This window comes from Capsella rubella, unplaced genomic scaffold (assembly GCF_000375325.1).
Source record: "Capsella rubella cultivar Monte Gargano unplaced genomic scaffold, Caprub1_0 scaffold_3, whole genome shotgun sequence".
NCBI lineage: Eukaryota > Viridiplantae > Streptophyta > Magnoliopsida > Brassicales > Brassicaceae > Capsella > Capsella rubella.
This window is the reverse complement of record NW_006238921.1, coordinates 1,903,001-1,930,723: the sequence shown is the minus strand read 5'-3', so window position 1 is coordinate 1,930,723 and position 27,723 is coordinate 1,903,001. Positions and strand designations below refer to the sequence as shown.

Genomic DNA, 27,723 nt, shown 5'->3' with positions numbered 1-27,723 from the left:
TTGTTTTCTCACATACGCATAAGAAAGAATATAAAAACAAATTGTGTTTAGCCCATCAATAAATACTGGATTATTAACTTAAAGTAAGAGTGTAAACCTCCAATTAAATATCTCTCGACCATATAATTAACTACATGGTGAGTCCAAATATTCACAGTTTATGAAACCGTCATTTTAATTTGTGTATATGAATAAAGTATGAATTTAAACCAACGGACATTGAAGTAGAGAAATAATAAATCTAGTAGCAGAAAGATTCGATTGCGATTTCTATTTGTCTTATTTGCAAATGGCTATTCTTGGTGAAAGAATAAGTTTGAACTCGATTTTTCTTTTTTTCTTTTGTCACAATGAGGAGTCGTACGTGTACTACTGGCGTTACCATGCATCGTATCTTTGTCGTTTTTGGATAAGCCAACACACATTATTGTTTGTTGCACTTTTTGGAATCGAAAGACTCTGCGAAGAGATCTTCATTCTTCACTGGTATATATATATTTATTTATTTATTTAATTATAAGATATATGGTAGCAATAGCATGCGTGAAGCGAGATCCTCTATGATGTTATCAGGAATATACGAGACCTTTCTTCCTTGATTTTTTTTTCTTTTTTCTGAGAAATATTCTTGCACACGTATTCTTGATGATAGCTCTTCATCGCTTACATTGCAGTAGACCAGTTCAGTGTATAATAATTAAAGTTATATATAGATATTTGCAAAGACACTAGATGCACAACGAAGATGCTGAAACCTGAAACGATCTGTACAGCAACATTCAACTCACTAAACGTAAATTAACCTCTACTAATTTGGGGAAAGAAAAAGATATCTTAAAAAGACTATTTATGTCAAAACTTTTTTCATATGTCAAAAGAAAAAGTAGACTTATTTAATAACTAATACCGTCAGATTATAGAAAACAACTCAAGTTTGTATCCAAATAAAGAGAAGTGTAACATTTTACGATCATATCAGATAAGAATATTTGTTATTTGTGTGTACATGAAAAACATGCAAGACATTTTAGGAAAAAAGGTTGTTATTCTATTTTTGGTACTACTTTTTTTTTTTTTTTGAAAAAATTGCGACGGCGTATTGAACTAAAAGAAATGACATCAAAGCAAATCGATGATCATCAGCACAATCTTGTCCTAAAAATAAGCCATAATGTTTTGTCCCAGAAAAGAAAAAAAGAAAGAAAAGAGAAACATATACCTGTTAGATAAGAATCTAAAGGGAAGAAGAAACAAAATCTAAAAATTATCTCCGGTTTCTTAGGACACAACAGACTTGTCTTGTTCCTATTTCAGAGGAGATGGGATTTTATTGAGACAAAGATTGTGTGGGAAACAGTATTCCGAAGTTCAATCTCTTCCCCACAATTCCACTGCTAATAAAACAAGCCTCTCCCCTAATCCTTTATTCTAGCCTATCCCTGACAATGGCTCTATTAACTATTCATCTTTTTAATTTGTAATAGTAAACCCTTTTTTAATTTTTTTAAAAAAATAAAGAAATAAAAGTGAAGAAAATAATAAAAGAGTTCACCTGAGAACTAGGTTCAGGATGGCCTCAAGGAGCCTCTCCTATTCACAACTCCTAGGCCTCCTGTCCTTTATCCTCCACTTGGTCACAACCACCACCATGGCCGTTCGTGTTGGAGTCATTCTTCATAAGCCCTCTGCTCCAACTCTCCCTGTTTTTAGAGAAGCCCCGGCTTTTCGAAATGGTGATCAATGCGGAACCCGTGAGGCTGATCACATTCATATCGCCATGACTCTAGACACAAACTACCTCCGTGGAACAATGGCAGCCGTTTTGTCTCTCCTTCAACATTCAACTTGCCCTGAAAACCTCTCTTTTCATTTCCTCTCCCTTCCTCATTTCGAGAACGACCTCTTCTCCAGCATCAAATCGACCTTTCCTTACCTAAACTTCAAGATTTATCAGTTCGATCCAAACCTCGTCCGCAGCAAAATCTCGAAATCCATCAGGCAGGCCCTCGACCAGCCCCTCAACTACGCGAGAATCTACCTCGCAGACATCATTCCTAGCACCGTTGACAGGATCATCTACCTAGACTCGGACCTCGTTGTGGTAGACGACATAGAGAAGCTGTGGCATGTCGAGATGGAAGGTAAAGTCGTGGCTGCTCCCGAGTACTGCCACGCAAACTTCACCTATTATTTCACAAAAGCTTTCTGGTCAGACCCGGTATTGGTCAAAGTACTCGAAGGGAAACGCCCGTGTTACTTCAACACAGGGGTGATGGTCGTGGATGTTAACAAATGGAGGAAAGGATCGTACACACAGAAGGTGGAAGAGTGGATGACAATTCAGAAGCAGAAGAGAATATACCACTTGGGATCATTACCTCCGTTTCTGCTGATATTCGCGGGTGATATCAAAGCGGTTAACCATAGGTGGAACCAGCACGGTCTAGGAGGGGATAATTTCGAAGGAAGATGTAGAACGTTGCATCCTGGTCCGATAAGTCTTCTTCATTGGAGCGGAAAAGGGAAGCCATGGTTGAGACTAGATTCAAGAAAGCCTTGTATCGTTGATCATCTATGGGCTCCATATGACCTATACCGTTCGTCAAGACATTCGTTAGAAGAGTAGAGGGCAAAAGAGAAAACATTTTTAACCATGGCACATACATACATATATATATAATAGGAGAGGAGAAGATACAACAAAGCAGGGGTTTTTAGCGACGATCAAAGAGAGCCAAACATTTTCATTACGAGTGAAAAAAAAGTGTATTGTTAACACATTGTGCATTTGAGCTGAGAGTGTGTTCTTCACAAGAGATGGTACTATCATCATCATCATCATTCTTTTTTTCACTCTCTTTGACTTAACCTTTAGAATATTCCGCGTGTAATATACATAGGTACAAAAAAAAATTGGAGGATTAAATTGATCATTCTTTTTTGTTCTAATTCAAAATCTCTCTAGTATCTGATACTATAAACAGAGCATCGAAATCATCTATTCCTCTTTAGAAGTCATCGAAATTTCGAAACTTTATCACAAAACAGAACGATCCAACACAGACAGAAACAAGCTACACCGTTTCGAATTCCGTGATCGAAGTCATCATAACGACTACAGGAGGAAAATTTAGAGGAATACACTATTACCTGGATAAGGCGATAGACACGTCTAGATTCTGCAGGGTTCGAGCTAGCTCTTCTACTCCACGGAAACAGTGATGGCTCTTCTATACAGTATTCATAACCTTTTCTCTCTCTCCTCAGGTCGGGTTTGGACAAAAGAAGATTTGGTTTGGTATATATGTTCGGAAGAAACATAGATTCTCTGATCGCCGGATTCGATTTGTATTTTCCGGGGAAGAATAAATGTGTTTCCTTTTTGTTAAATCTGCAAGATTTATGAGGAAAAAAGGTTACTTTTTTATTTATTTAAATTAGAATGAGTTGGAGGAGGGACAGTAGTGGTACCATGTCCTTTGGAAAGTTAAAATAAAAATGCTGCTGTGTGTATTTTTGTTTGTTAAGTAATCAAATCCCTTTAGTTTATTATTATTACATCCAAAATCTTAAAAATTTGGTCAATTGACGGATAAAAAAGGGAGCTTTTCTGCGCTTGCTTCTTCTCGTTCTCTCTCCTCTCTACCTCTCTCTGTATCTCTCTGCCTCTCTTCTTCTTAATCTTCGTTTCAATCCCTAAATTGTGTATCCTCTTCGTTGCAAACACCTCTGTAAGGATAATGGTGACGGTCAAGAATTGAGACTCGTAAGTGAAGTCTAATCGCCACACAAACTTGAACCCTTCGAAGCTGTCTCGCAATCTCCGTCGTTGTTAAAGAAAGGGTTTTGGTGCTTCTCTCTGATTCGGCGGTCCTCTGTTTGCTTCGATGGACATGGAGAGGTAATCTTTGGAGTAAACGAATCCATTCTTGATTTGTATTTCGATATGTATATTTTTGTGTTTTTCTGTTTCCTTCAAATTTCGTTTCTTCTTCTAGTGTTGGCTTCAATTGGGTTAGATGTGAGGTTTCGATTAATCTGCACTTCACTGCTTTGCTTGATTCTCTATTTTCTCATTGTTTCTTCTTTTTTTTAAGTTTTTTCCATTTTTGCGATTTTGGTTACAGAAAAAGCAAGAATGTGGAAATAATTAGAGATCTAAGCTTAAGGGAGAGACATAATATTGTCTTCCAATCAAATTTAGTACAAATCTGTATTGGTTTTGTATTTAGTATTTCTGTTTCTGTGTCGAACATTAATTCCTTCTCATTCACAAGGCAGTGGAGGCTAATAATTGCTCCTAGAATAATATCTAGTTAGGTTTTCGAATCATGGACATTGGTTGGATAGTAGATAACTGTCGTCTACTTATTGTTTGATGCAGTGCAGATACTGAGCCTACCAGTTTAAATTGTGGGAACAACAACATGGTTGTCAAAGCTTACCCATTAGGTATGGTACGAATTATGAATAACAATGGCATTGGTGAAGATGAAGGAGACTCTGTAGTTGAACCGTATGTTGGACTAGAGTTTGACACTGCAGAGGAAGCAAGGGACTACTACAATTCTTTTGCTACGCGGACCGGTTTTAAGGTTAGGACGGGTCAGTTGTATAGATCTAGGACCGATGGTACAGTTTCTTCGAGGAGGTTTGTTTGCTCTAAGGAAGGTTTTCAGCTTAATTCAAGAACCGGGTGTCCTGCGTTTATCAGAGTGCAGCGACGAGATACTGGGAAATGGGTTCTTGACCAGATTCAGAAGGAGCACAACCATGAGCTAGGAGGTCATGTAGAGGAGACTACTCCTCGTCCTTCAGTACAACAGAGAGCACCGGCTCCCACGAAGCTAGGCATATCGGTTCCACATAGACCCAAGATGAAAGTTGTTGATGAGGCTGATAAAGGACGGTCATGCCCTTCTGGTGTGATATCTTTTAAGCGCTTCAAAGGAGCTGAAGAGAGCGATGAGCAAACGCAGCCCAAGGCTACTACTGAACCGTATGCAGGGTTGGAGTTTGGTTCAGCTAATGAAGCGTGCCAGTTTTATCAAGCGTATGCAGAAGTTGTAGGTTTTAGAGTTCGGATAGGTCAGTTGTTTCGATCAAAAGTTGACGGATCGATCACATCAAGAAGATTTGTCTGTTCTAAAGAGGGGTTTCAGCATCCTTCTAGAATGGGCTGTGGAGCTTACATGAGGATCAAAAGACAAGACTCTGGAGGTTGGATAGTCGATCGTCTTAATAAAGATCATAATCATGAGCTTGAACCGGGAAAGAAGAATGCTGGTATGAAAAAGATAACAGAAGATGTGACAGGAGGGTTGGATTCTGTGGATCTTATTGAACTAAACGACTTCAACAATCACATCAGTACAACCCGAGAAAACACTATAGGGAAGGAATGGTATCCAGTGCTTTTCGATTACTTTCAGTCAAAACAGGCAGAAGACATGGGATTCTTTTACGCCGTCGAGCTTGATAGTAATGGAAGCTGCATGAGCATTTTTTGGGCAGATAGCCGGTCAAGGTTCGCCTGCAGTCAGTTTGGTGATGCTGTTGTTTTTGATACTTCATATAGAAATGGAGAATACTCTGTTCCATTTGCTACGTTTATCGGCTTTAATCACCATAGGCAACCCGTGCTTCTCGGGGGTGCCTTAGTTGCTGATGAATCTAAAGAGGCTTTCTCATGGTTGTTTCAGACATGGCTTCGTGCCATGTCAGGCCGTCGTCCGAGATCTATTATAGCTGATCAAGACTTGCCTATCCAACAGGCTGTGGCTCAAGTCTTTCCAGGGGCCCATCACCGGTTCTCAGCGTGGCAAATAAGGTCCAAAGAACAAGAAAATCTCAGGTCGTTCCCGAATGAATTCAAGTACGAGTACGAGAAATGTTTATATCAGTCGCAGACAACGGTCGAGTTTGACACTATGTGGAGTGCTCTGGTAAACAAATACGGCCTTAGGGATAACATGTGGCTCAGAGAAATATATGAAAAGCGCGAGAATTGGGTACCGGCGTATCTAAGAGCCAGTTTCTTTGGTGGAATCCCTGTAAACGGCACATTCGAGCCATTTTATGGCACTTCTCTTAACTCTCTAATATCCCTCAGGGAGTTCATCTCGCGGTATGAGCAAGGACTTGAGCAGCGCCGTGAAGAGGAGCGGAAAGAGGATTTCAATTCTTATAACTTGCAGCCATTTCTGCAGACGAAAGAACCCGTTGAAGAACAATGCAGAAGGTTGTACACGCTCACCATCTTCAGAATTTTCCAGAGCGAGCTTGCTCAGTCTTATAATTACCTTGGTTTAAAGACCTACGAGGAAGGAGCCATTAGCAGATTTCTTGTGAGGAAATGTGGAAATGAGAATGAGAAGCACGCCGTGACTTTCAGTGCATCGAATCTCAATGCAAGCTGTAGTTGTCAAATGTTTGAGTACGAAGGACTTCTCTGCAGACATATCTTGAAAGTGTTCAACCTCTTAGACATTAGAGAACTCCCATCTCGGTATATACTGCATCGGTGGACCAAAAACGCGGAGTTTGGGTTTGTACGCGATGTAGAATCAGGGGTGACATCTCAGGACCTCAAGGCCTTGATGATCTGGAGCCTGAGGGAAGCAGCTTCAAAGTATATAGAGTTTGGGACGTCGTCTCTGGAGAAGTATAAGCTTGCATATGAGATCATGCGCGAGGGTGGGAAGAAACTGTGTTGGCAGAGATGAGCAAACAAAGTAAAGTCATTGTCCTGATTTTCTCTTTGTTTCTTGAGTTTATAATCTTAAATATCTAAAGTTTCAGAAGCTTGTCCTTCTCAGTTTCTCATTTAGTCATTTGGGTTGTGTTGTTGACTCATCGGCTGCAGAGACTCTCCCTCTGTTCTGCCTCCTTTTGAATTAACATTATTTCATTTATGTCTGAGCTTTTGGATCATTTTCCCATTAGATTCAGTTTATACTTTAGCAGTTATATAATGACGCTCCCGCTTGATATTGTATAAATGATTGACCCAGAGAGAACCCTAATTTATTTGTTTTCTTCAAGACTTCATTTCCTCTGTTACAGAATGAAAAACAAGAAGAAGACGAAGCCTTTATTTATCAGTGAAGATGGAATTTGTGGCCGCCAGTGTAAATCCTAACCATTTTGTTAACTTAAAGTCATCAGAAAAGTCGGTGGCAGTGGTCGTCGACGTGGTGTGGCCAGTTGTATTCATTGATAAAATCGGTCGGTGGCACTAACTATACATGTATGCATGATCCCATCCTCAGTAGCCGGATCATACAGAATTCTTAGATTGTGTTGCTGAACTTAAATTTTTTTTTAATGGGAAAGTTATCTTCTAGAGAAAGTTATTTTGAACAAACAAACATTACATATGTACGTCTCGACAAGTACTGATTTAAATACAATTAAATTAGATTTGTCCTTCCGCAGTATTACTAGTTTTGATCTCTTAATAATACATGTTACAATGGTAACTTGGTTATTCTATCTTTGAGAAACCAGCCAGACTTCCTAAGCTCTACATACCATAAGAGTTGGGTGATATGAGGCTCTCTACGTATGTATTGGCCTCGAACCCGTCACTGAGCTTAACCCCGCGGATTCCAAGATTACTCGATGCATGGGTCTCAAAGTTGTACAACACCATGTCTCCATCTAGCTCCATAAGAACTTCTTCATCGTTCTTAGTTGAACACAGCGGTTTCATTGACCTATACAACAAGCTGATTCGGATTCTGCTCCATGATTTCGCTACACCGTACTCATTCATCACCCATATGTCATCGTGCACCTCGTAGCAACTATTGATCACACAGAGACATCCGTTGAGACTTCCGACCACAAAGTTTTTAAATCTGTGTGGACAATCCTCAGCTTCATCAGGCAATGGTATCTCTCGAAACTCCTCGGTTTGAAGATCAAATGCTACGACCACTCTTTGGTCATGGCTACCCTCAGTGAACACCCAGTGAATCGCACCATTGAAATGCACACCAGAAGTGTAGAAGCCATCGTTGTGCTCATAATTCAAATTGCAGATCCGTCTCCATGAGTCTGCCTTCAAGGAATACACACTAGCATCGAGAAAATCGTCACTACTTGCAACAAGCTTCACCACTTTGTAATCATCAGTGAGATCATCGAAACCGAATCCATAACTTTGGAAATTATCTCTTCCGTGTTCAACGGATTTGGGACGCAGAGTTTCAGGTAATCTCTTGGAATCTCCGGTGGTTGGATTATACAAGAAAACAGCACCTTCACCAGGAGAGATACACACTAAACCATTGGAAGATCCAACGATCTCAACCCAGTTTCTTCTATGCGATTTCGCATTCAGCGTAAGCATCACACGACGATCATCTTCGTCAACCTCGGATCCACCATCGTAGAGATGCTCCCTCACGTAACTCCTAATCATCTCTGAGAAAATGCTCGGATCGTCCTTAAGCGGATAAATGAGTTCCACAGCCGCTAAATCCCTAGTTACTTCAAATCCAATCGAATCGAAATCTAACGAGTAGAGATTATGTGAAGACACGATGAGCTTGCGGTGGATAGACCTCACGGTTTCGTTTCGGAGGATTAGATCGAGATGACTCTTCGCGAACCTAGGATCCGACGATAAAGAGCAAAAGAGCTTCGACACGCACCTGAATCGCCCGATCGATTTGGCCGGTAATCGAAGAAGAATTTCTGCAATGATCTCTGGAGGAAGAACAAGAGATTCCGGTGAAGCTTTGTCGTTGGTCTCTTCTTCTCCGTCGTTTTCATCTTGTCTCCGTCTTCCTCTCTTCGTCGCTTCCATTATCGCTTCCCACAGCAACTGGATCGCTCTCATCGTTTGCGTCTGGTAGCTCTCCGCTATGACCCGAAATCTTAAATTAACCCGGTAACACTGGATCCGGATCTAACTTCGGTTGTCTAGTTTTTTTAACTTCCAATTTCCCGGTTCAATAGTCAAACCGAGTTTTCGAGTTATATAATTACTGTATCTACAAAACAAATTACAAGCTAATATTTTAAAAAAATTTCATTGTTTTTTGGGGCATTCTCTAAAAGACCATCATTTTTGTTTTCAGAACAAAAATACCACAAAACTATAATTAGATTTTAAATTTTCAAAATCTAAATTCTAAATTCTAAACATTAAACCCTACCCCCTAAATACTATACTCTAAATTGCAAATAATCAACCCAAACCAAAGATTTAAAATTTCATACCATTGAAAAATAATTTGATTTTAGTGGTATTTTTGGAAAGAAAAACAAAATGATGGTATTTTGAGGAATTCCTCTTGTTTTTTCTCCTTGAAATTAAGATATTGATTATTGTCGTATTTAGAGATACACTGAATCAAATTTTCCTGATTTAACTTTATCCAATTTTTACTTAACTTTTCCGAAAGTGATCGCTTGCGGAGGAAGGAGTAAATAATTCACTCTTTGGACACTTTTCATGCATGCTTTACTCGTTTACTCTCACTCGCTCTCTTCGGTTTGTAACTTATCACGATCAAGCTTGCAGAAACGTAAAAGACACAAACAATTTAACGAGTTCAGATCCCCAATGCGGAGACCCTACATCTCGCCGGGAGTTTTAATTAGCTCCCGGAAATCCACTAAAATATCATCATCTTCATCTCCTTTACAAGTGGTACTCAGGCATACCTAAGTTGGTGTATCTTTTGATCTCTTTCGACCAATCAGAATCTAATCTTGCATGTCATTATGACATTATCCATATACGTACAATAATTTTTTTTTTGGATATAACCCCAACCCTAATCTTGGTGGAGAAGAAAAGGGTGGTTGAGAAGCTGAGAAGCTGTCCATCTCTCGCTCGCTTTCTTGCGTAAACAGCAGTCGATGAAACTCTTCAACTCGTCTGAGCATTCTTCGGGGGCTTTCGGTGGTTCTCCAAAGCACACGGCGCATGTTATTGCGGTCTTGTCTGGTATCCGTCCTTGAGGAAGCAGCGGGTAGTAACCGACCAAGATCTCGAGCATCGTAAGCCCAAAACTCCAGATATCTCCGGCATAAACGTTTGATTTGTCTTCTTCTGTAACACCTTCAGCTTCGCTGTCGAGTCTTTCGGGACTCATGTAGGCGTACGTGCCCACGAACGAGTTGCACTTGTCTAAAGACTTGACCACGATCTTGCTCACTCCAAAGTCTGCGATTTTGACTTCTTCTTTCGAGCTACGTAGCAGATTCGCTGGCTTGATGTCTCTGTGGACGATCTTGAGCTCGTGCAAGTACTTTAACCCTTCTAAAATCTGACGAGCCATCAAAGCGAGTTGGTTCTCTGCAACGACTTTGCCTCTTAGAGACTCTATCGTGCCCAGATCCATGTAGTCCATCAGAATAGATACTTCTCCGGAAGGATTCTGGAAGATGTCGTGACACTTGACGATTCTAGAAGAGTTGACGAGACGGAGGATCTCAATCTCGCGGAGGAGTTGCTGGTGGGAGGTAGAATCCATGTCTTCTTTGATTTTCTTCAACGCGTAGATCTCTGAGGTTGTCTTGTTCTGAACTTTGAAGACGGTTCCGCCGTTTCCGCTACCGAGAACATTGATCCTGTCCAAATCAGTAGTCGAGATGTTGTTGCTTGCAAAGGAAGTAACCTTTGAAGCGCCAGGAATGGGGAAACAGCGGGGGAAAGTAGTAGTAGTAGTAGTAGTGGAAGGTTGTAACTTGAGATTTAGGAATCGAGGATTTCTAACAAGAACCATCGTGTTTTTGTTCGAACGATTGATCTTGAAGAGCTTTGTCTATTCTTTCTTTCTGAGAGTTAATTTTGTTTCTGACCGTCTCAGCTGTTATTAAATTGATTGATATATACATTAATACACAAATCCAGTTCCAAGTTCCTCTCGAGATAGGATACATTGTATCCCAATCGTATCTGTGAATTTTATAAAAATTGTGATTTAGTTAACGTATCTATCATATATTCTTTTTTGTATTATTCACATATAACATATTATTCTAATATTCTCGAAATATCAAAACCACGTAAAAGATGTTAAAATTTTGTATTTTGATAATAAATAAATTTATTACAAATCCCTAACATAACAATGGAAAGTCATGAAATTAACTAACTTCCTAGCCGACAAAAAAAAAAAAAAAAAAAACTAACTATAAAATTCTAGAAGTTTCATGGAAGGTGCTTATAACGAAGTTGTTTTGAAAATTTGTTCTTCTTGGGAATTTTGCCGCCAAGAAGATTACTGAGAACCTGGAAGCATATTTGGATGATCCAAACGATAGATTTGTAATTTGAGCAACGTTTTGAAAGGTTGTAAAAACAATTAATAAATACAGTTCATAATCATCACATTTCTGTTACAAAATAAATATAATACTTAAAAGCTTCTAATACAGAGAGCTACGAATTTCTCAAGAGGAACATGATACTTATGATTGTTTATCCTCGAGCATTTTTAAAGCCAATTCAGCTAACCAGTGAACCGTTCTGCTCTGGCGACTCACTCCAACTGTGCCAGAGAAAACATCAAAGTTCTCGAGCTCAGCCGTAGTTTCCAGAACTTTCTCAAGCTCTCTCTCCATACCCAAATCTCTGAACATCAAAACACTCTCCACATCATCTTCCATCATCCATATTGCAAGCTCGATCACAAACCTCCTGATTCTTGGAACCTTGATCACTGGCTTTTCATGTTTTTTCAATATCGAAACCAGTGAGCTTGCAAGTTCCTGCTTTTTGATCCCTGAATCCTTCAGAACAATGCTTGCTTCTTCTGAACTCATTAATTTAAATACTTGTGCTGCTAATCCTAGCATCACTTCCAGCAATTTGTTGTCTCCTGATGTTATTGACTTCCACACCTGCAAGTCAACAAACAAGTTTTATACATTTTGGAGGGGGGATTTGGCGCAGTATTTGTAATGACAGACATGCATACTCACCGTAGGCGCTGCTGTTTTACTGAATCTCAGATCGGGAAAGCATTCATCTCCAGAATATATGCACAAGTTTCTCAACACCCTAGCTGCGTTGACACGGACCAAAGGAACTTCAAGTGCCTCCACGAGTCTTCCCAAGACTCCGAGCTTTAGAATGTGGATGCAGTTGCTTCTGCTCTCCAATGCAAGCATCCCTATAGCTTCTCCTGCAGCGATTCTGACCCAGATCTCATTCTCATCCCCATGTGTTTTTCTTTTCAAGAAGATGTTAAACAACTCTTTCAAGACACCTCCAGTAATACCAATTTTTTCCCGCGCATCAGTCTCAAGCGCGAGGAAGCTCAGGATCTCAATTCCTAACTTCTGTAGTTTTGGGTATCTCACTCCATGACGCAGTATGTCCCTTAAGTTGCTGATTGTGAAGACGATTTCAGAGATCTCTCTCCTGAGACATTTCCCGGTGTTCCCACTTGTGCTTACTAACATTTTCACAAGCTGCAGGGACCGTTTCACTGTCAGGACTCGTGACAGAACCATATCTGCATTCTCTTCTTTCAAGAGTGTTGCGTCTGTGTGCGTGAAATCAATGATCTTCGGCAGAAGCCCTCTTGTGTTACCTATTTTTCCACAGTTGTCATGATCTCTGGATAATTTCTTTAGAATCACGAGGCCCAAATTGTTGAACCTCCCGAAATCGTACTGTAGATGATGGTCGTGGAAGATTTTCTTCTCTCCAATCTCATCAGGAGCTCCACCTAAAGATCTTGTGGTCTGTAAGAGTGATGAAATCGATTCCATCGCACCAGAGATTCCGGCAACTCTGAGAGAGTTCTGTTTCTTGCCAGCTAGTTTTGATAGTATCTCAGCTGAGGATCTCCTAATCTCTTCTTCTTGCATATCTTTCCAGTTCAGCATCTCCACCAACCTGGAGAATGAATTTTTTTCAACATTTCATTATTTAGATGAGAAATAATGATATGATTAGGTGTGTAACCCAAAACGCTAACTGAAAGAAAGAGATCAGCTTTGTTTGAGTTCTCTACAAATTTTAGCAACTTGACCATGTAAAGGACAAACCTTTCAATGACAGGTAAGTTGATTCCGATCTTCTCAAGCGTATCCTCTGCAAACCGCTCATTTACCGCAAACTGCCTAAGAATCCTTGCTCCAATGAGCTGTTCATCAGAACAGTTGGAGCCCACAAGCTCCATAGCAAAGGTCACCATATCCATCTTCACACCATCAAAGATACTCCCATTGACAGACTTTGAGTATGCATCATAAAAGAATCTCTTGATAGAAACCATTCCGGTAACCCCAAACCCACACTCTTTAGTCACATTCTCAAGCAAGTAACACACACTGACCTCCCACTCCCAATAAGCTTTCTCCGCAAGGAACAACAACGCTTCAGCAAGCGCAAGCGAGTAAAAGATGCTCAGAGCGGCTTGTCTGTTCCTTTTGTCCAAATCTCCGTCTTGAACGTCTCCGTAGTTGTGCCTTACAAGCTTGTAAGAAGACAGAGCCACACAGGCACTCGCGGACAATAGCTGGAGCCAGTAGAGAAGCCGGCTCACGTAGCTGGAGATATAAAGCCATCTTGCATAGGGAAGAAGAGGAACTTCTGAGTTCTTCCATGTCAGAGTGTCTCGACGATCAAAAGTGTCCTCTCGTCCGATTCTCGTCGTCACCTCTCTCAATCCATTTTCAAGTATCGGCTTAAAGACCCCATCACTGCAAAGAAATACAACCATCAATCAAACGTAAACCCCAAATCGAATCGATTCCAATTTGATTAAGCAAAAAAACCTGATTCGTTTTAGATTTCTGAGAAGTGAGATTGAGCTTGATTGGAGCACGCGGAAGCTACTGATTCCGACGCCGGCAACAGTCCACGTTGCTTGGTGCTGCCACTCGAGCTCGTGGCTTCTGCTGAAGATTCGAGTGCCTTCGATGAGGAGTATGACGGTGATGAACCAAAAATCGGATTTTTCGAGTGTGATCGCGAACCCGCCGAGAAGAACCACCGTGGCCCAGATGAAACCTAGGGTCCCGAGGTTAGTGGCGATTTTCTCGAGGATCGCAAGACGGAGAGCGAAGAGAGTGAGCTTTTGCTCCGGCGCAGGTGACGTTGATCTGTGAAACGCAGTCGCGGAAGATACAGACGCAGCGTCTGCGGTTTCACCGCTGTCTCCTTTCTCGACGCTGTTTCTATAGTCCAAAACGGTGTCGCTTGAGCCTCGTGCTTCCTCTAGTTTTTGGAGCTCCAACACCTTGTTATTATAAAATTCAAAATATATTTGTTCTCTACTAAAATTAAACTTTGCAGCAAAAGTTTTGATTCTTTTTTTTTTTTTTCCTTTTTAGTGTTATGCTTATATGAAATTTATTGATGATATAGTGGGAAAGACCATGCAAAATATACTACTACTATACGAGGTGTGTTGCATCATATATATTTACAATGATCTGATCGACGTGATCAACAATGTTTTGAAATTTATTGATCTGAGTGTCTCGACGATCAAAAAAAAAAACAATGTTTTAAAATGTGTTGAACACTAAACTTAATATATGATAAAACCTAAGGCGAAAAGTATAAAAAGAGTGAATAACAACACTTCTAATTAATGTAGAGTTTTAAGAAGGCAAAAAAAAACCTGCAAATGGATGCTCCGATCATCCTCTCCAAAATTCTCGGAATCCATTAAACCTTTGGGAGAGTTTTCTTTTTTAATATATTTTGTAATTAAGAAAGTGTTGATGATGGATACATATATATATATATATATATATAGGCATATGCATGTGATTATATATGTTGAATCTATCTGTGCTTGTAAGAGACAAGGCAGAAGAGTGGAGAGGAAGACACCAATGAGCCGAAGATTGAAGATGAAGTGTGCAAGGAAGTGTAACTTCAATTTTCTGTTTATTTTCTGTCACAACCACCATAATAATAAAAAATAAAAATAAAAAGATTGTTTCTTCGTCTGATCATTATAACAACGAGCGTCGTCTTCGTAACCAAAGAAAATTTATTTGTTACTAGCAGTAGACCCGCGCTCCGAACGGGAGGTTTATAATTTTGTTTCGTTAATTTTTTATTCATATTGTGATATTTTATTATTATTTTTAATTGATTTTCAAAAATATTATAATTATTTTCTCTTTAATTATTATCTTTCAATACTCAAATTTGGATTAAAAGAATTTGATTCAATTTATGAATTTTTTTTTTTTTGATCATGTTATAAACTAATATTTCACTTTCATTTTATTTTTCCTCTTTATAATTTTATATATACAATTACATAAATGTTGTTTTAGTCTACCATAAATTTAAATTTTACTTCCACTCTAAAACTCAGTAACATATTTAAAATATTAAATTATGATCAATTTAAAATGAAAGTTGAATTATATTATTACCACTAATAAAAAAATTAAAGTATTGTTTTTCTTATTTTAACATTTCATTTTTATTACAAAATTTATTTTTATTAATATAAACTTTCTATTAATTAAATAAGTAACATAAATATGCACTAAATGAATGTTTTAAATTTATTTTAATGTTTAAACAAAAATGTGGTTTAAGTTGATGCTTAGGTGGCATCATGAGAAGAGAGAAAAAGCTAACTTTATATATATATAGATTCTTCAAAATCTATAGGCGTATTGAAAAGACAAAGAAATGTCATTTGACTTTACGAACTAGGAAGGCATGTTGCTTGACTTGTGTGCTTATAAAAGCCGCCCCTAAATACCCTTTATGTTAGCCTTCTGTCACGTACACGTGCAACAAACCAAAACCTTGATAATTTGATTGTCCTAAACAAGCAAACCAAGTGCAATTTACTAATCGGAATTAAGTTTACAAGGAATCCATTATTGATTAACATCATAAGATACTTCAAAACCCAATGTAATAGTATATGTGCATATCCAAATCAATAATTTCTTCTGTTCACACAAAAGGAATGATATTGTTGGAGATCAAGAGTTATGTACGCCACTAGAATTATTATATAAACAAAATTCTATTATTCTAATTGAATATTCCCATGTGAGAGGCGCTTGGTTGTGGTTTATGGTGGTGTGGTTGACTTGGAAGTCCGGATTCCAGCATAGCTCTTCCTATGTCAAGCTTTATATTCGGTTCATCGTCAAAGGCTAGTCTCGTTTCTATCTATTGTATAACGATAAACATGTTCCGAAATTCTTGGAACTCAGCCGCCACCAGCCATCTTGTAAAGTTGATTGATGTTAACTAAATTATAAGCAATGCCTTTATAAACACATTAAGTAACACCGGGTTCATCAACTTGTGAGTATGATAATAGCATAACCCCATGTAGTTAAGTATGAAGATATATGATTAATCCAAAAAGGATTCTCTGTGGTTGACAGGGAGGAGGGTTCACCTCAGTTTTTTGTTTAAAACGGCTTGCTGCACATTCTCAATACCAAGATTGTCTTGGTCCGTGATGAAACTGTAAATGTGTCTGGAGAAATACAAGACAGTGGCAGCTGCAAGAAACAGTCGGTGAAAACGTTAGCAGTTTCAAAGACAATGTGCATCCATTAAACCCGCTATTCAGAAAACATAGCTCCTAAATTACACTGCAAACCTAAGACACTTTTGCAAGAAACTCCCTGAACAAATCTTCCTATTCTTGCCGAGATACTTGCAGTAATTTTCGAAACTTTTTTGCCAGGGGATTAGCTAAATTCATCAACTAATGATAGCATTACGACAAGGAACACGACCAGAGCATCATTCAAACAATGTTTAATCCTATCTTCCTATTTCAAAGCTTGTTAAAATGGCTTCTCTAGCTGTATGTAATCTGAACGCTTTAAAGCAAGTAAAGTACCTGCAAATCAAATCCTGACAATCCTTTGATGAACTTTAGATTTCTCAGCATCAATAATAGATTCCACACGATTGACCGCATCATGAAGCCTCCCTTTGGCATTCACCACAACGTAATCAAAGTTGTTAAGATGCCTAACCTCTTCTCTCGCCGTAGCAACTCTAACAAGCAGCTCCTCTTGACTCTCCGTCTTCCGATCAATCAACCTCTCCACCATCGCAAGCTCACTCTCCGCCACAAGGAATATAAACACAGCGGAGTTACCAAGTATCCTCCTTAACGTCTGAGCTCCTTGGATATCAACTCTAAGAACAATGTCTTCCCCTTTAGCCATGTGTTCCTGAATCTGCTTCTTCGGAATCCCTTTGTATTCCCCATAGACAAGTGCGTATTCAAGAAGCTCTTCGTTCTCCACCATTGATAAGAAGTGATCCCTGGAGACAAAGAAATAGTCTTTGCCGTCGACTTCACCAGGTCGCATCGGACGGCTAGTGGCGGTGACGACGAAATGCAGACCTTCACGAACCTCGCGAAGCTTGTTGATCACTGCGTCTTTGCCAACTCCGCTGGGACCACTGACAACGATAATGATCTGATTCGGCGGTGGGATGATTGGATCGACGGAGAATGAAGAGCCCAACTGAAATTCGAGGGAACGAAGCGATTCGGGTTTGGTGGGAGATTGAACTGGGGAGGAATTAGGGTTGTCGGGGATTTGGGTGTCGGTCATTTTCAAGGAGGAGTAAGAGAGAGCAGAAGAGTGACGGAGTGGTTTGGGGATAGACCGGGAGATGAAGATGGGTTTGTTGGGGAAGATGATGGAGCGAGTGAAAGAAGAAGAACAGAGCTTTCGAATCATTTGAGGGATTGAAAGGAGCAACCTTTGGGGATTCCCAAGAGAGCTTTGTGGTTTGAGGGAACTTGGATTGGGTCACTCTACCGATCTTCTCGTCTCGATGCTGGACTTTGCCGCGATTTTACCTGTAAAGACTAAAGAGCCTTTAGCACGACGACATACATATCTAGGGTTTACTCTTTCAAATTAAAATATTTTTCTTCTGGTAAATATAAACATAGTAAATAGATTTGATTACTCCTTCAAAAAATATATAATAATTATTAAGTGGTCCTTAAATAATTACAAATGTTCTAATGACCCTGATCAGTCGTTTAAATAAGTTGTTTGCTCTCCAAAAAAAGCTTTCGAATCAAAAGAGTGGTTTTGCTTTCGAATTCAAAGTGTTTTTGTTTACAAACGTGGTTCCCAATTGAATTCTAATTTCATCTTCTTCTTTCTTTCTTTCTTTTTTGTTGTCAAAAGTATTATTATCTATATAGTATTATTATTATCTGTATTAAAATCTAGTTATACAACTACATATTCTAAACACAATAATATGATGTTCTAATTAATATCTTTCTTAAACTGAAAATAAAAATAAAAATTCCAAACAGAATAAAATTAATTTTTAGACGCTAATATTCGCAACCTACCAATACCAAAGTGTTGTGTTAAAAAAGTTAAAAACCGATCAATCTAAGTGGTTCCTCCTCCTCTCTCTATCGCATCTCTCTCTCTCTCTCTCTTTTCCTCTCGTTTGTGGCCAACGTCGTCGCCTCCACGATCCACGACGAGTCATCTCCCTACTTCCGGCGATTACAGGCCTCTCTTCTGTTACCGCTAAATCCCCCATTACTTTTCTCGTATCTGCTCTCAGATCCCCGAGATTTTCCCTGTGATTTCGCCTCTCAATCTCGATAAAAATCCAACCTTGTTTTGAAATTCCAAGACTTTAGCCGCGCAAAGATACTTATTCCGGGTACGAAGACCGAAGAACCCATCAATTTCCTTACAGAGTCGTGATTCTTGGATCTCGTCTTTGTTTCATGATGGACACAATTAGGGTTTGCACGGAGGTTCCTGGATCTTCGAAATCGACCGCACAGTCACTCTCGGAGTCGACCTCCCGCACGGAAACCATCAATGGCTCCCACGAATTCAAGATCAGCGGCTACTCTTTGGTCAAAGGGATGGGGATTGGCAAATACGTTGCCTCGGATACGTTCATGGTCGGTGGCTACTCTTGGGCGATCTATTTCTACCCAGATGGAAAGAGTCCAGAGGATAATTCTGTCTACGTGTCTCTCTTCATTGCCCTCGCGAGCGAAGGCGCTGATGTTAGGGCTTTGTTTGAGCTGACCCTCGTCGATCAGAGCGGTAATGAAAGGCACAAGGTTCATAGCCATTTCGGTAGAACTCTCGAAAGCGGACCTTATACTCTTAAGTATCGAGGAAGTATGTGGTAAGTACTTTCTTTTTATCCCTTTCTGGAAAAAAAGTTTCAGTTTTGAAGTGAATTCAGGATATGCTATAGCCTAGTACTGATTAGTTTAGATAATGACATGTTTGAGGTTTCTTATATGATTAATATATTGATGATTGCTTTTTTGTAGGGGATACAAACGTTTCTTCAAGAGATCTCTTCTGGAGTCCTCGGACTATCTAAAGGACAATAGTCTCTTGGTCCGGTGTTGTGTTGGAGTGGTGAAGTCACGCACGGAGGGACCAAGGAGTTACAACATCCCTGTGCCGGTTTCTGACTTAGGGCAGCAGTTTGGGAAGCTCTTGGAAAGTGAGAAAGGAGCTGATATTACTTTCGATGTTGACGGAGAGACATTCCCTGCCCACAAATTGGTTCTTGCAGCTCGTTCTCCAGTTTTCAGGGCACAGCTTTTTGGCCCGTTGAGAAGTGAAAATACCAAATGTATAACCATAGAAGACATAGAAGCACCAATTTTCAAGGTCCTCCTTCTAACTCTGTCTGGACTAAATCTCTTTGTTCGTGGAGTGTTGTAGTAGAGTATTTAGGTTTACAATTTGAGGCTGTTAGTTTCAGTCTCAGGTGTTATAAGGCCTTATAGGAAGATATACCTTTCTTGGTTGCTTTCCTTTTCTCGGGTGAGTGATTGTGGTGTGATACAGGATATTCTATTTACGAGGGTACAATCCGGGACCCTCTCCTGGGGTGCTGCTCCTGTTCTCTAATATTACTCACCCGGGATAAGGTTTAATATTTCTACTTCTCTTCCTGATTGCATGAATGTCTGTTCGCTTACTCATAGCTGTAAAGTCTCCATTTTTCTTATGTGGTAAATAATTTTTTATAGGTGATCATGTCAAAGTAATGCCAAGTATGAACCTTCTCTGCTTTGCATCTCGAGTTTTGTTTTATAAGATTGGTCCTTAGTTCATGCGCGAGTTTCTGATCCTAACTCCTATGAATTGAAAGTTGAAGTGTATGCTGATACAAATTCTCTTTTACTTTTGTTTCATTGTGCTCTATTTGTTGTTGCAGATGTTGCTCCATTTTATCTACTGGGACGAATTGCCTGATATGCAAGACTTAATGGGCACAGATCTGAAATGGGCATCAACTCTTGTTGCTCAGCATTTACTTGCTGCTGCTGACCGTTATGCTCTTGAGCGGCTTAGAACAATATGTGAGTCAAAACTCTGTGAAGGAATCAGCATAAATACAGTTGCAACCACCTTGGCTCTTGCAGAGCAGCATCATTGTTTCCAGCTGAAAGCCGCCTGCCTTAAATTCATAGCTTTGCCAGAAAACCTGAAAGGTAAAGAAGTTGATTTCATTTTGCTATGAATATATTTGAAACCTCATACCGCTCTTGTATTAATAAATAGTCTGTAATGTTTTGTAATTTCTTAGCTGTGATGGAAACGGATGGGTTTGATTATCTAAAAGAAAGCTGTCCGTCATTACTAAGTGAACTATTAGAGTATGTGGCTAGACTGAGTGAGCACTCTTTAACATCATCGGGGAATCGGAAGGAGTTATTTGCTGATGGTTGTGACGTGAATGGAAGACGGGTGAAGCAACGGTTACATTAAGTAACACACCGAGAGAGATGGTGGTGACTCCTGGCAAAGAGAATTGTAGAAGAGTAAAGATTTGTGCATTTGTCATTGTATAAGGATTAGAGGTTGTTCTGTGTTGTTCAGCTAATAGAGTGAAATGTTGTCTGGTTTTTTTCTTTTTACTTTTGCTTTTCTGTCCTGTGGATTTTATGACCAAAACCGCTTCTCACAAGGAAAGTTTCATGTGACTTCACATATTACAGATAATTCTTGACTTGCCAAAAACAGATAACAGGGAGCTGAAGTTCTAAATATCTGAAGTAAAAGGCTATAAAGTTTTTCCATTCGCTTACTAACAGTAAGCTTGGCTTATGTCCATGGGACTGTAAACAAAACAATGTTTTAAAAAGCCACAATGGGACAGAAACCCAAGGAATAACCAAGTTTTTTGGTTGCATCTTCAGACACAGAGCATCTAAATAGTATTGAGATATCAGAAGAAGAAGCTCTTGTCAGCGAGCCAGTGAACTTTGAAATCCAGTCACGAAATCAAAGATAAACCCCTTGATGAACTGCATATACCAGTTGTTAAACGTTTTTCCAACTTCAAGCTAACGAAACAACGAAATCCAGGATTTTTTTCGAAATCTCTATTCCAGAATGGTAGAATCCAAGGAAACTGAACAGAATAGAGATCTAAACAAATTAGAGCAGTTCCGATGCCAAAAATATCAATATTCTGGATGGAAAAGCTGACCCTCATCCTATTTAGACTTGCATTGAAATCAGGAAGGAGATCAAAAGCAAGAAACAAAAGGAAACACGACACGGAGAGAGATCCCGTCCCCTATAGGAGGAAGTGCAACGAGTGATATATAATAAAGTGAAAATTGATTCTGCCTTCTTTTGCGTGGTAAGTAATGTAGTTCAATAAAAGTTAAGTATTCAAGTTGTAATATTGGGACATTTCTGAGGTAAATGAAATAAGATATCCGCAACCGAAGCTGTCCTGATTGATTTCTCTAGTTTCCAAGATGAACTATGCAAACATTAAATGTGATAAATCTATAATGATAGATTGAAAAGTTCATATCCACCTGATCAGCGGTGATCTACCCCTCCCTTAAGAGCCAAGTTCGCTTGAGATCTGCAGAACATAAAGGCGTCAACTGAATCAGGATGCTAAGAGAAGAAATAAAATTACTTGACAAACAAGATGTTAACCAAAAAAAGCTATAGTTCTATTATGAACGAACCAGAGATGTTAGTCAGAAAGACAAAGAGAACAATTCTAATAAAAGCACAGACGACCAAAAAAAAAGTCAGAAAATCTACTGATGAGTTACCAGCCAACGACCTTAGTCATGATATATGTGTAGTTGATGTTACAAGTTACATACAAAGCAATAAAAGAAGACGTTTATCTACTAAAGGTTGTTGCCAATTGGCTACCTAAGACCATGTATTGTGAGCATGTATATTCATCGAGCAAAACTACAATTTTTAGATATCGTGCTAGCTATAAAATACAAGGGGTTGAAGTCAAGGGAGCCAGAAATGACTTTTGAAATGTCGAAATCGCAGCATACCAAAGTGGAATCTCAAAGTTTTGTTAAATTAAGAACCATTAGCTGTTGTATATGAAATTCAGATTCTCGACCAAAATAGGTTGAAAACCAAAATACCAACATTTGGAGTAAAGATGGAATTTCCCACTGATAAGAAAAATCAGCAAGACAGAGGCTGCTATCAGTTTTTACTATACCGTGGAACCACCATTTTAAACAACAAGAGAGAAGGCAATTCCTTCAGTGTAGTTTAGATCCTAAAAGGAACCTTATTTCCAACTAGAACAAGCTAAGGCAGAAGAATCATAATTCATGAACAAATTCCCACATTTCTTCACATCTGACTTGCCAATACCTTTTCCTTAAATTCGAATCTACTACACTCACTGAAAACTCCAGAAATACCGCTACATAAGATGTCAACCAATATATGAATATTACAACGCCAAACATCATACGTTGATTTGACTACCTATCACTTCCACTGAACAGATTCAATCTACTCCAATTCGCAGCGGATCTGATCTACTCTTTTACCACGAGACTCACAATTCATTCACCACAACCAATTACTCTCACAGAGGGAAGCACACTATAATCAATCAATCAAAAGTAAAGAACTACCAATCCATAAGGATCCCTATAACATCCCTTAAGAATGGCAGTGAACATTACATACATGGCCATTGTTACCCAAGGAGACCAAAGAATTGGCGAAAGCAAGTTCATTTCAGGCAAAACTGAACAAGGAAATGACAATTGAAATCGAATTTGGTAATTGAGAAGGAAGGGTTTGGCTTACTTTTTATGACGGCGGCCTCGCTTAGGTCCCCAACCTTCAAGCTTAGCAACAGGGCAGCCACATCTAGATCGGAAAAGCAATACAGCACGGCCATTAGGCGGGGCCATTCTTCTAAGCTCAGCTCTCAAACACTCGTAATCAGGATTGCTCTCACTACCTCCTTTCCAAGGCAATCGATCGATCTCCTTAGTAGCTCCAGATTTAACACATTCCTCCGTCTGCAATTGCAAATCAAACTCCATCGCCTTCTTCAAACCCTTACACTTGGGATTCTGACACTTCCTCGATCTCGGCCCACAGCACAGGTCGAGAAACGCAATCGACGCGGCGAAGAAGACGGCGAAGGCGAAGAAGTATGAGGCCGGAGGGATCGCCGATAGATCTTCATCGTCGGAGAAGATCAAGGAGGAGAGGGAAGGGAAGTGAGAGGAGAGAAGAGAGAATGAGTGGAACAGGTATGAGAAGTAAGAGGAGAGGAGGAAAGCGCCGGAGAAGAGGACGAGGATTAGGATCAGGAGGTCGAGAGTCGCGGAAGGAGAGTGCTTGCAGAGGTGGAGAGACGAGGATGAAGAGGAGGAGCTGTGATTGGCGGAGGATCTAGAGGCGGAGGAGGAAGGGGGCATGCTATTGGTGGTGGAATGTTCTTCGTCGGAGAGAAGGAGGAGATGGAGCATGTTAGAACGACGACGACGGTGGTGATCCCTCCTTTACATATAGAATTTACTCTTTTATTTGTATCTATACATTTTTTATTTATTTGTTTATACTCTTTTTGATAGGCAAAGGCAAAAAATGAATCCTGTCATTGGGGGAGAGAAAGAGAGATTTCTAATAATTGAAAAATATATAATTACTGAAAATTATATGATTAATTAGAGATTTTTAAGTTGATTTTAGTTTGGAAATCTATAGACATTAATATTTAACAAAAATCTTACATATATTAGGATATGATATGAGATGATCTATAATGAAGAATAATATGGTTGACTCTATATATGAATAATAACTTAATAAGTCAACATATTTAAAATAGGGGTGAATCCAAATATTTTTCTTCATTTAACTAAGAATAAAAGATTGTGTTGATGATTTTTTTTTTGTTTATAAAACATACAAAAATAATAGATCTACGGCGTATATATGTTGTATATCAACATTTAATTCGTATAGGATAGAACATTTAATAACATTTGTCTATGATAAAATATTATTTTAAAATCGTTCAAAAATAATTGAGTAATTACACTTCTAGAAAAAATGTGTTTTGTCTTTTGAGTTCTTTGGAAAACCAATGAACAAAATAAAGCATGGATGGTTGAGTAATAAATAAGGTTCAGGATAGTAGTCTAGTAGACTAGAGTGGCCTCAGAAGGTTGTAACAATGGTTCGCATTTGATCAATTTTGAGGAAAATGTCTCTAGAGTTGGTAGCTAAACCAATTTACCTCAAGTCTACTTGCGGTAGAAGCTAATTAATCAGTATCCCAGATGCAGTTGGTCTGGCATGACTTGCCCCATGGTTACAATGATAAAAGAAAAGAGTAGGTGCGTCAGTCCATCTTCTCATTCGAATTTATGGAAAATTAGTTTAATAGTTTTCTAAATATTTAGGGTATTGCTGCAAATCACACGTAACATGTCATGTCAGGTCATGTGTCTATGTTTGTATAAACTAGCCGTTTAATAAGTCATGTCATGTCTTCGTTGATTGGCTTGCTTTTACAATTTCAAGAAAGTTTTATGTTTGTCCTATATGTTTTGTGTCACATACGAAATATATTTTAAGGAAAAGGCACAAGGATGAATCAAGAATAATCTCACTCTTAAAAGATATTTTAATAAAACGTGGTTTGTCGGACTAAGTGTCCTTGAGGTTTTGATTATATTTCAAGGAAGAATCAAGAATATTCTCGGATTTAAACAATGAAACTATGATTCGATTCTTACACAACTTTTCCTGTCGACTCTAATGAGATTCTTCGACTTGCAATTCAAGTAGAGTGGCCTATTTCAAGGTTTTAATCCCCAACTTGACTAGAGGCTCTACAGAGCCTCTCTTACTCACACTCGTAGCTTCTTCCAGCTTCACTCACTACTTGCCACCCGAAATTCAGATAATCATATGATATAGTAACAGTCATTGATAGAAATATAAACATACATTCAAACAGCATACCCAAGGTCTTTTACTTCAGGTTTCAGTTACAAGTCTAGAACGTGACATTAGCTACTTCCATTACCATTACCCTTACTATTACCAGTACATGACCATACCCACTTTTAAGTGACTACATACATGACATTCACCAGATTCGATTATATACGTGTTACCCTCTACTGACTGGTATGCCCCTTTAGTAGAACTCACGATCCGGAAGGATGAGCGGTGCGATGAGTGTCCAGATGTATAGTCCCGCCGTGACCCAACCGGTGCATATCTTGACCCACACCGAGGTCCATCCCACATCGATCAGAGATGCACTCTCTGAGGAATCAGTCCATCCCGATAGAAGCATTGCAGCGTACATGCTCGCAAGAGCAAATATTATATGGAAGAAGGAGTACGAGTAGCTCACAGGCCGCGCCTCGGCTTCACCACCCTTCTTCTTCCCGTCCTCTGGATCCTCTAACAATGCCTCTCTCCCACCTGCAAATAACATTTTCAGCATAACAGAAGAAACAAAAAGCCGAGTCTAGTTCAGCTTTTTTATTTTACAAAACCGAAAAACTTAATGTCCAAGCGTATTGAAGAGTTTGGTGAAAATACCAGATCTAGGAGAAGACGGTGGTGAGAGGAACGTGGTGGAAGAGCCAGCTCGGAGGGCGGAGTATAGGACCGAGAGAACCGTGGTGAGCATTCCAAGGATGAGAGTACTTGCGTTCACTGCCTTGGATTTGTTAAGTCCATTGCACACATAATCATGTGGTTCGCTAGATAGACCCGTGTAACAGACATAAGCACAGTAAACCGAAATAACTGACGCCGGTAAAAGACTGCCATTCACCGCAGGATGTAACGCAATAATAGCAAAAACAAAGGCCAGGATCATCGGCATGACGATGAAGAAAACATTTAGTCCACAATCATGACCAGATGGGTTGAACCAGATGAACAGGATTCCTGAGAAGGCGTATGTAGCAATGTAACACACAATTGATATGACAAGCAGAGCAATGTACCTGCATAAAGAACCCTATTAGTCAGAAAATTATCATTAATCAAAAGGAAAAATGAGTAGAAAAGATGTTGAGCATACCATTTCTTTTCATCCTTTTCGACCCATGAATCATTCCAGTTATGTGTAGCATCTAACAACAAGACCACTTGAACCAACAGAAACGCTCCAGCACCAAATTTTGATAAAGTTCCTGAAAGAATGTGCACACACTGAGATTAGCCCGCATATATATGGCTTCACTCTTACAGAGATGAAAAAAAATCACAACTTGTAAGTCTCAATCTTATAGCAAATAGAAACAGGAAAGGAAGAGTTCCATCAACTATTTTGTCGTACTTGCAGCTACACCAACGCACGATATATAACCACACAAATTGTCAACCTGCTCGTATTCAAGCTCATCAACTAAAACCTGATGAGATCGGATTTTGCAGACCAGTAAAATTCTAATAACATAAAGATAACGTGATGACCACAAGAAGCAAAAAAACATGAGGAGCAAAGAAAATTACCATAGATTGAGACGATAACATTTGGAACAAAAAACATGAGGACAACAAGCAAAAACCATACAATCATCTTCAAACCCCATCCGCCATGGTGCCACGAGTCACGCCTGTCGTTCTGGTCCTTCACACCGATCATGATCAAAGCATATATCGCAAAGAAGAGGAAATTCCCAAAGCTCACACGAAGAACAGCTTGCTGCTGATACCATTCTGTGGTATATGAATCGGAAGTATTTATCCCTGTTTGTTAAGCAAACACCAAAACTGAGATTTTGTACCAATAGACGATGAGGATTCCTCAAAACTCTAACGAAGATCACGCAGGCATAACATGAAGCATAAGCAAACACAATTCAAAGATATCCATCCATCAACACCTAGATTGAGATTTCTATTGCCGCTACAAAGCTAAAAACGATCATGGTTGGCCAAGTTAATATCAATCATGTCTCAGTATTTAAACCTCTAAAAACAAAATCAACAAGGCATAAGCAGGAAAAAGGAGAACGTTCAATCACCAAAGCCATCACCCAAAAATCTATCGTTAACCACAGGACTCAATTCAATTGACAAGATCCGAGAAAACCCAAATTCGAAATTGATGGTTGGTTCCAACTCCAATCACCAATCAATCTCATTTAAGCAAAAAAGGAATCTCTTTTAAGCTTAGAAGAAAAAAGCGAGAGTCTTTTTTCTGATTGTAATGACGGAGTAACAAAAGAGAATCGTACAAGGGAGTTTCTCAAGGAGCGGAGCACCAGTCTCGCGAAGAATCCAGGAGACGACAAGAGAAGCACCGAAGAGACCACAATAAGCGATCCTCGCTGATTTCCTCGAGATCCCCGACGCCACCGATGAGCACAACCCACAAGTCGCCGACGCACAGCACGAAGCTAAGCAACACGCCATCGTTTGTCTTTGACTTCCCAATTGCTCTGTTGTTTCTGTTTGTTGTGTTCGTTC

General features: G+C 39.3%; 9 protein-coding genes across 15 annotated transcripts; 3 read left to right on the top strand and 6 right to left on the bottom strand.

Moving 5' to 3' along the window:
• Nucleotides 1–1,143: 1,143 nt before the first annotated feature.
• Nucleotides 1,144–3,464, top strand: LOC17892312 (probable galacturonosyltransferase-like 4). The gene has a single exon (XM_006296689.2). It carries the CDS (start codon nucleotides 1,571–1,573, stop codon nucleotides 2,624–2,626), a length of 1,056 nt encoding a protein of 351 aa, XP_006296751.1. The 5' UTR covers nucleotides 1,144–1,570; the 3' UTR covers nucleotides 2,627–3,464.
• A 124-nt stretch (nucleotides 3,465–3,588) lies between these two features.
• Nucleotides 3,589–7,430, top strand: LOC17892973 (protein FAR1-RELATED SEQUENCE 7). Of its 4 annotated transcripts, none has more exons than XM_023785574.1 (3): nucleotides 3,589–3,901; nucleotides 4,385–6,734; nucleotides 7,066–7,430. In XM_023785574.1, exons 1-2 carry the CDS (start codon nucleotides 3,888–3,890, stop codon nucleotides 6,723–6,725), a joined length of 2,355 nt encoding a protein of 784 aa, XP_023641342.1. In that variant the 5' UTR covers nucleotides 3,589–3,887; the 3' UTR covers nucleotides 6,726–6,734; nucleotides 7,066–7,430. The 4 variants fall into 4 exon arrangements, with proteins under 4 accessions (XP_023641342.1, XP_023641343.1, XP_006297026.1 ...); XM_023785575.1 differs by having other exon boundaries at nucleotides 7,045–7,430; XM_006296964.2 differs by lacking the exon at nucleotides 7,066–7,430 and having other exon boundaries at nucleotides 4,385–6,969.
• Nucleotides 7,341–9,002, bottom strand: LOC17891348 (F-box/kelch-repeat protein At3g06240). Its single transcript, XM_006299210.2, has one exon. The coding sequence runs from the start codon at nucleotides 8,846–8,848 to the stop codon at nucleotides 7,526–7,528; it is 1,323 nt and encodes a 440-aa protein (XP_006299272.1). The 5' UTR covers nucleotides 8,849–9,002; the 3' UTR covers nucleotides 7,341–7,525.
• A 789-nt stretch (nucleotides 9,003–9,791) lies between these two features.
• On the bottom strand, nucleotides 9,792–10,745 carry LOC17891323 (mitogen-activated protein kinase kinase 8). Its single transcript, XM_006299978.1, has one exon. The coding sequence runs from the start codon at nucleotides 10,743–10,745 to the stop codon at nucleotides 9,792–9,794; it is 954 nt and encodes a 317-aa protein (XP_006300040.1).
• Nucleotides 10,746–11,313: 568 nt separating this feature from the next.
• On the bottom strand, nucleotides 11,314–14,668 carry LOC17893720. Its single transcript, XM_006296916.2, has 5 exons — nucleotides 14,604–14,668; nucleotides 13,753–14,216; nucleotides 13,021–13,677; nucleotides 11,947–12,868; nucleotides 11,314–11,865 (listed from the first exon to the last, which is right to left on the bottom strand). The coding sequence occupies exons 1-5, from the start codon at nucleotides 14,649–14,651 to the stop codon at nucleotides 11,434–11,436; spliced, it is 2,523 nt and encodes an 840-aa protein (XP_006296978.1). The 5' UTR covers nucleotides 14,652–14,668; the 3' UTR covers nucleotides 11,314–11,433.
• Nucleotides 14,669–15,875: 1,207 nt separating this feature from the next.
• LOC17893740 (guanylate kinase 3, chloroplastic) lies at nucleotides 15,876–17,844 on the bottom strand. Its single transcript, XM_006298207.2, has 2 exons — nucleotides 16,824–17,844; nucleotides 15,876–16,476 (listed from the first exon to the last, which is right to left on the bottom strand). Exon 1 carries the CDS (start codon nucleotides 17,680–17,682, stop codon nucleotides 16,831–16,833), a length of 852 nt encoding a protein of 283 aa, XP_006298269.1. The 5' UTR covers nucleotides 17,683–17,844; the 3' UTR covers nucleotides 15,876–16,476; nucleotides 16,824–16,830.
• A 508-nt stretch (nucleotides 17,845–18,352) lies between these two features.
• LOC17892127 (BTB/POZ and MATH domain-containing protein 2) lies at nucleotides 18,353–20,957 on the top strand. 3 transcript variants are annotated; one of them, XM_023785652.1, is made up of 5 exons: nucleotides 18,353–19,126; nucleotides 19,278–19,626; nucleotides 19,807–19,889; nucleotides 19,992–20,015; nucleotides 20,180–20,242. In XM_023785652.1, exons 1-3 carry the CDS (start codon nucleotides 18,711–18,713, stop codon nucleotides 19,867–19,869), a joined length of 828 nt encoding a protein of 275 aa, XP_023641420.1. In that variant the 5' UTR covers nucleotides 18,353–18,710; the 3' UTR covers nucleotides 19,870–19,889; nucleotides 19,992–20,015; nucleotides 20,180–20,242. The 3 variants fall into 3 exon arrangements, with proteins under 3 accessions (XP_023641420.1, XP_023641419.1, XP_006297810.1); XM_023785651.1 differs by lacking the exon at nucleotides 19,992–20,015 and having other exon boundaries at nucleotides 20,180–20,271; XM_006297748.2 differs by lacking the exons at nucleotides 19,807–19,889; nucleotides 19,992–20,015 and adding an exon at nucleotides 20,552–20,957 and having other exon boundaries at nucleotides 18,360–19,126; nucleotides 20,180–20,456.
• LOC111831467 (uncharacterized protein At5g19025) lies at nucleotides 20,883–23,814 on the bottom strand. 2 transcript variants are annotated; one of them, XM_023785654.1, is made up of 3 exons: nucleotides 23,071–23,814; nucleotides 21,798–21,847; nucleotides 20,883–21,272 (listed from the first exon to the last, which is right to left on the bottom strand). In XM_023785654.1, the coding sequence occupies exons 1-2, from the start codon at nucleotides 23,742–23,744 to the stop codon at nucleotides 21,802–21,804; spliced, it is 720 nt and encodes a 239-aa protein (XP_023641422.1). In that variant the 5' UTR covers nucleotides 23,745–23,814; the 3' UTR covers nucleotides 20,883–21,272; nucleotides 21,798–21,801. The 2 variants fall into 2 exon arrangements, with proteins under 2 accessions (XP_023641422.1, XP_023641421.1); XM_023785653.1 differs by lacking the exon at nucleotides 20,883–21,272 and adding an exon at nucleotides 21,279–21,379.
• A 1,381-nt stretch (nucleotides 23,815–25,195) lies between these two features.
• On the bottom strand, nucleotides 25,196–27,696 carry LOC17891982 (probable serine incorporator). The gene is made up of 5 exons (XM_023786515.1): nucleotides 27,492–27,696; nucleotides 26,764–27,000; nucleotides 26,330–26,441; nucleotides 25,840–26,252; nucleotides 25,196–25,719 (listed from the first exon to the last, which is right to left on the bottom strand). The coding sequence occupies exons 1-5, from the start codon at nucleotides 27,667–27,669 to the stop codon at nucleotides 25,427–25,429; spliced, it is 1,233 nt and encodes a 410-aa protein (XP_023642283.1). The 5' UTR covers nucleotides 27,670–27,696; the 3' UTR covers nucleotides 25,196–25,426.
• Nucleotides 27,697–27,723: the final 27 nt, after the last annotated feature.

Coding starts and splice junctions, on each gene's coding strand:
- LOC17892312 (XM_006296689.2), top strand. CDS start 1,571: ATGGCCTCAAGGAGCCTCTCCTATTCACAACTCCTAGGCCTCCTGTCC.
- LOC17891348 (XM_006299210.2), bottom strand. CDS start 8,848: ATGAGAGCGATCCAGTTGCTGTGGGAAGCGATAATGGAAGCGACGAAG.
- LOC17891323 (XM_006299978.1), bottom strand. CDS start 10,745: ATGGTTCTTGTTAGAAATCCTCGATTCCTAAATCTCAAGTTACAACCT.
- LOC17893720 (XM_006296916.2), bottom strand. CDS start 14,651: ATGGATTCCGAGAATTTTGGAGAGGATGATCGGAGCATCCATTTGCAG. Junction 14,217..14,603: donor ATCGGAGCATCCATTTGCAG/GTTTTTTTTTGC, acceptor TATAATAACAAG/GTGTTGGAGCTCCAAAAACT. Junction 12,869..13,020: donor AACTTACCTGTCATTGAAAG/GTTTGTCCTTTA, acceptor TTCATTCTCCAG/GTTGGTGGAGATGCTGAACT.
- LOC17893740 (XM_006298207.2), bottom strand. CDS start 17,682: ATGATTCGAAAGCTCTGTTCTTCTTCTTTCACTCGCTCCATCATCTTC.
- LOC17892127 (XM_006297748.2), top strand. CDS start 18,711: ATGATGGACACAATTAGGGTTTGCACGGAGGTTCCTGGATCTTCGAAA. Junction 19,627..20,179: donor TAGAAGCACCAATTTTCAAG/GTCCTCCTTCTA, acceptor TTGTTGTTGCAG/ATGTTGCTCCATTTTATCTA. Junction 20,457..20,551: donor TTTGCCAGAAAACCTGAAAG/GTAAAGAAGTTG, acceptor GTAATTTCTTAG/CTGTGATGGAAACGGATGGG.
- LOC111831467 (XM_023785654.1), bottom strand. CDS start 23,744: ATGCTCCATCTCCTCCTTCTCTCCGACGAAGAACATTCCACCACCAAT. Junction 21,848..23,070: donor CGAGGCCGCCGTCATAAAAA/GTAAGCCAAACC, acceptor TATGTTCTGCAG/ATCTCAAGCGAACTTGGCTC.
- LOC17891982 (XM_023786515.1), bottom strand. CDS start 27,669: ATGGCGTGTTGCTTAGCTTCGTGCTGTGCGTCGGCGACTTGTGGGTTG. Junction 26,253..26,329: donor GAAAAGGATGAAAAGAAATG/GTATGCTCAACA, acceptor TTCTTTATGCAG/GTACATTGCTCTGCTTGTCA. Junction 25,720..25,839: donor ACCGTCTTCTCCTAGATCTG/GTATTTTCACCA, acceptor TGTTATTTGCAG/GTGGGAGAGAGGCATTGTTA.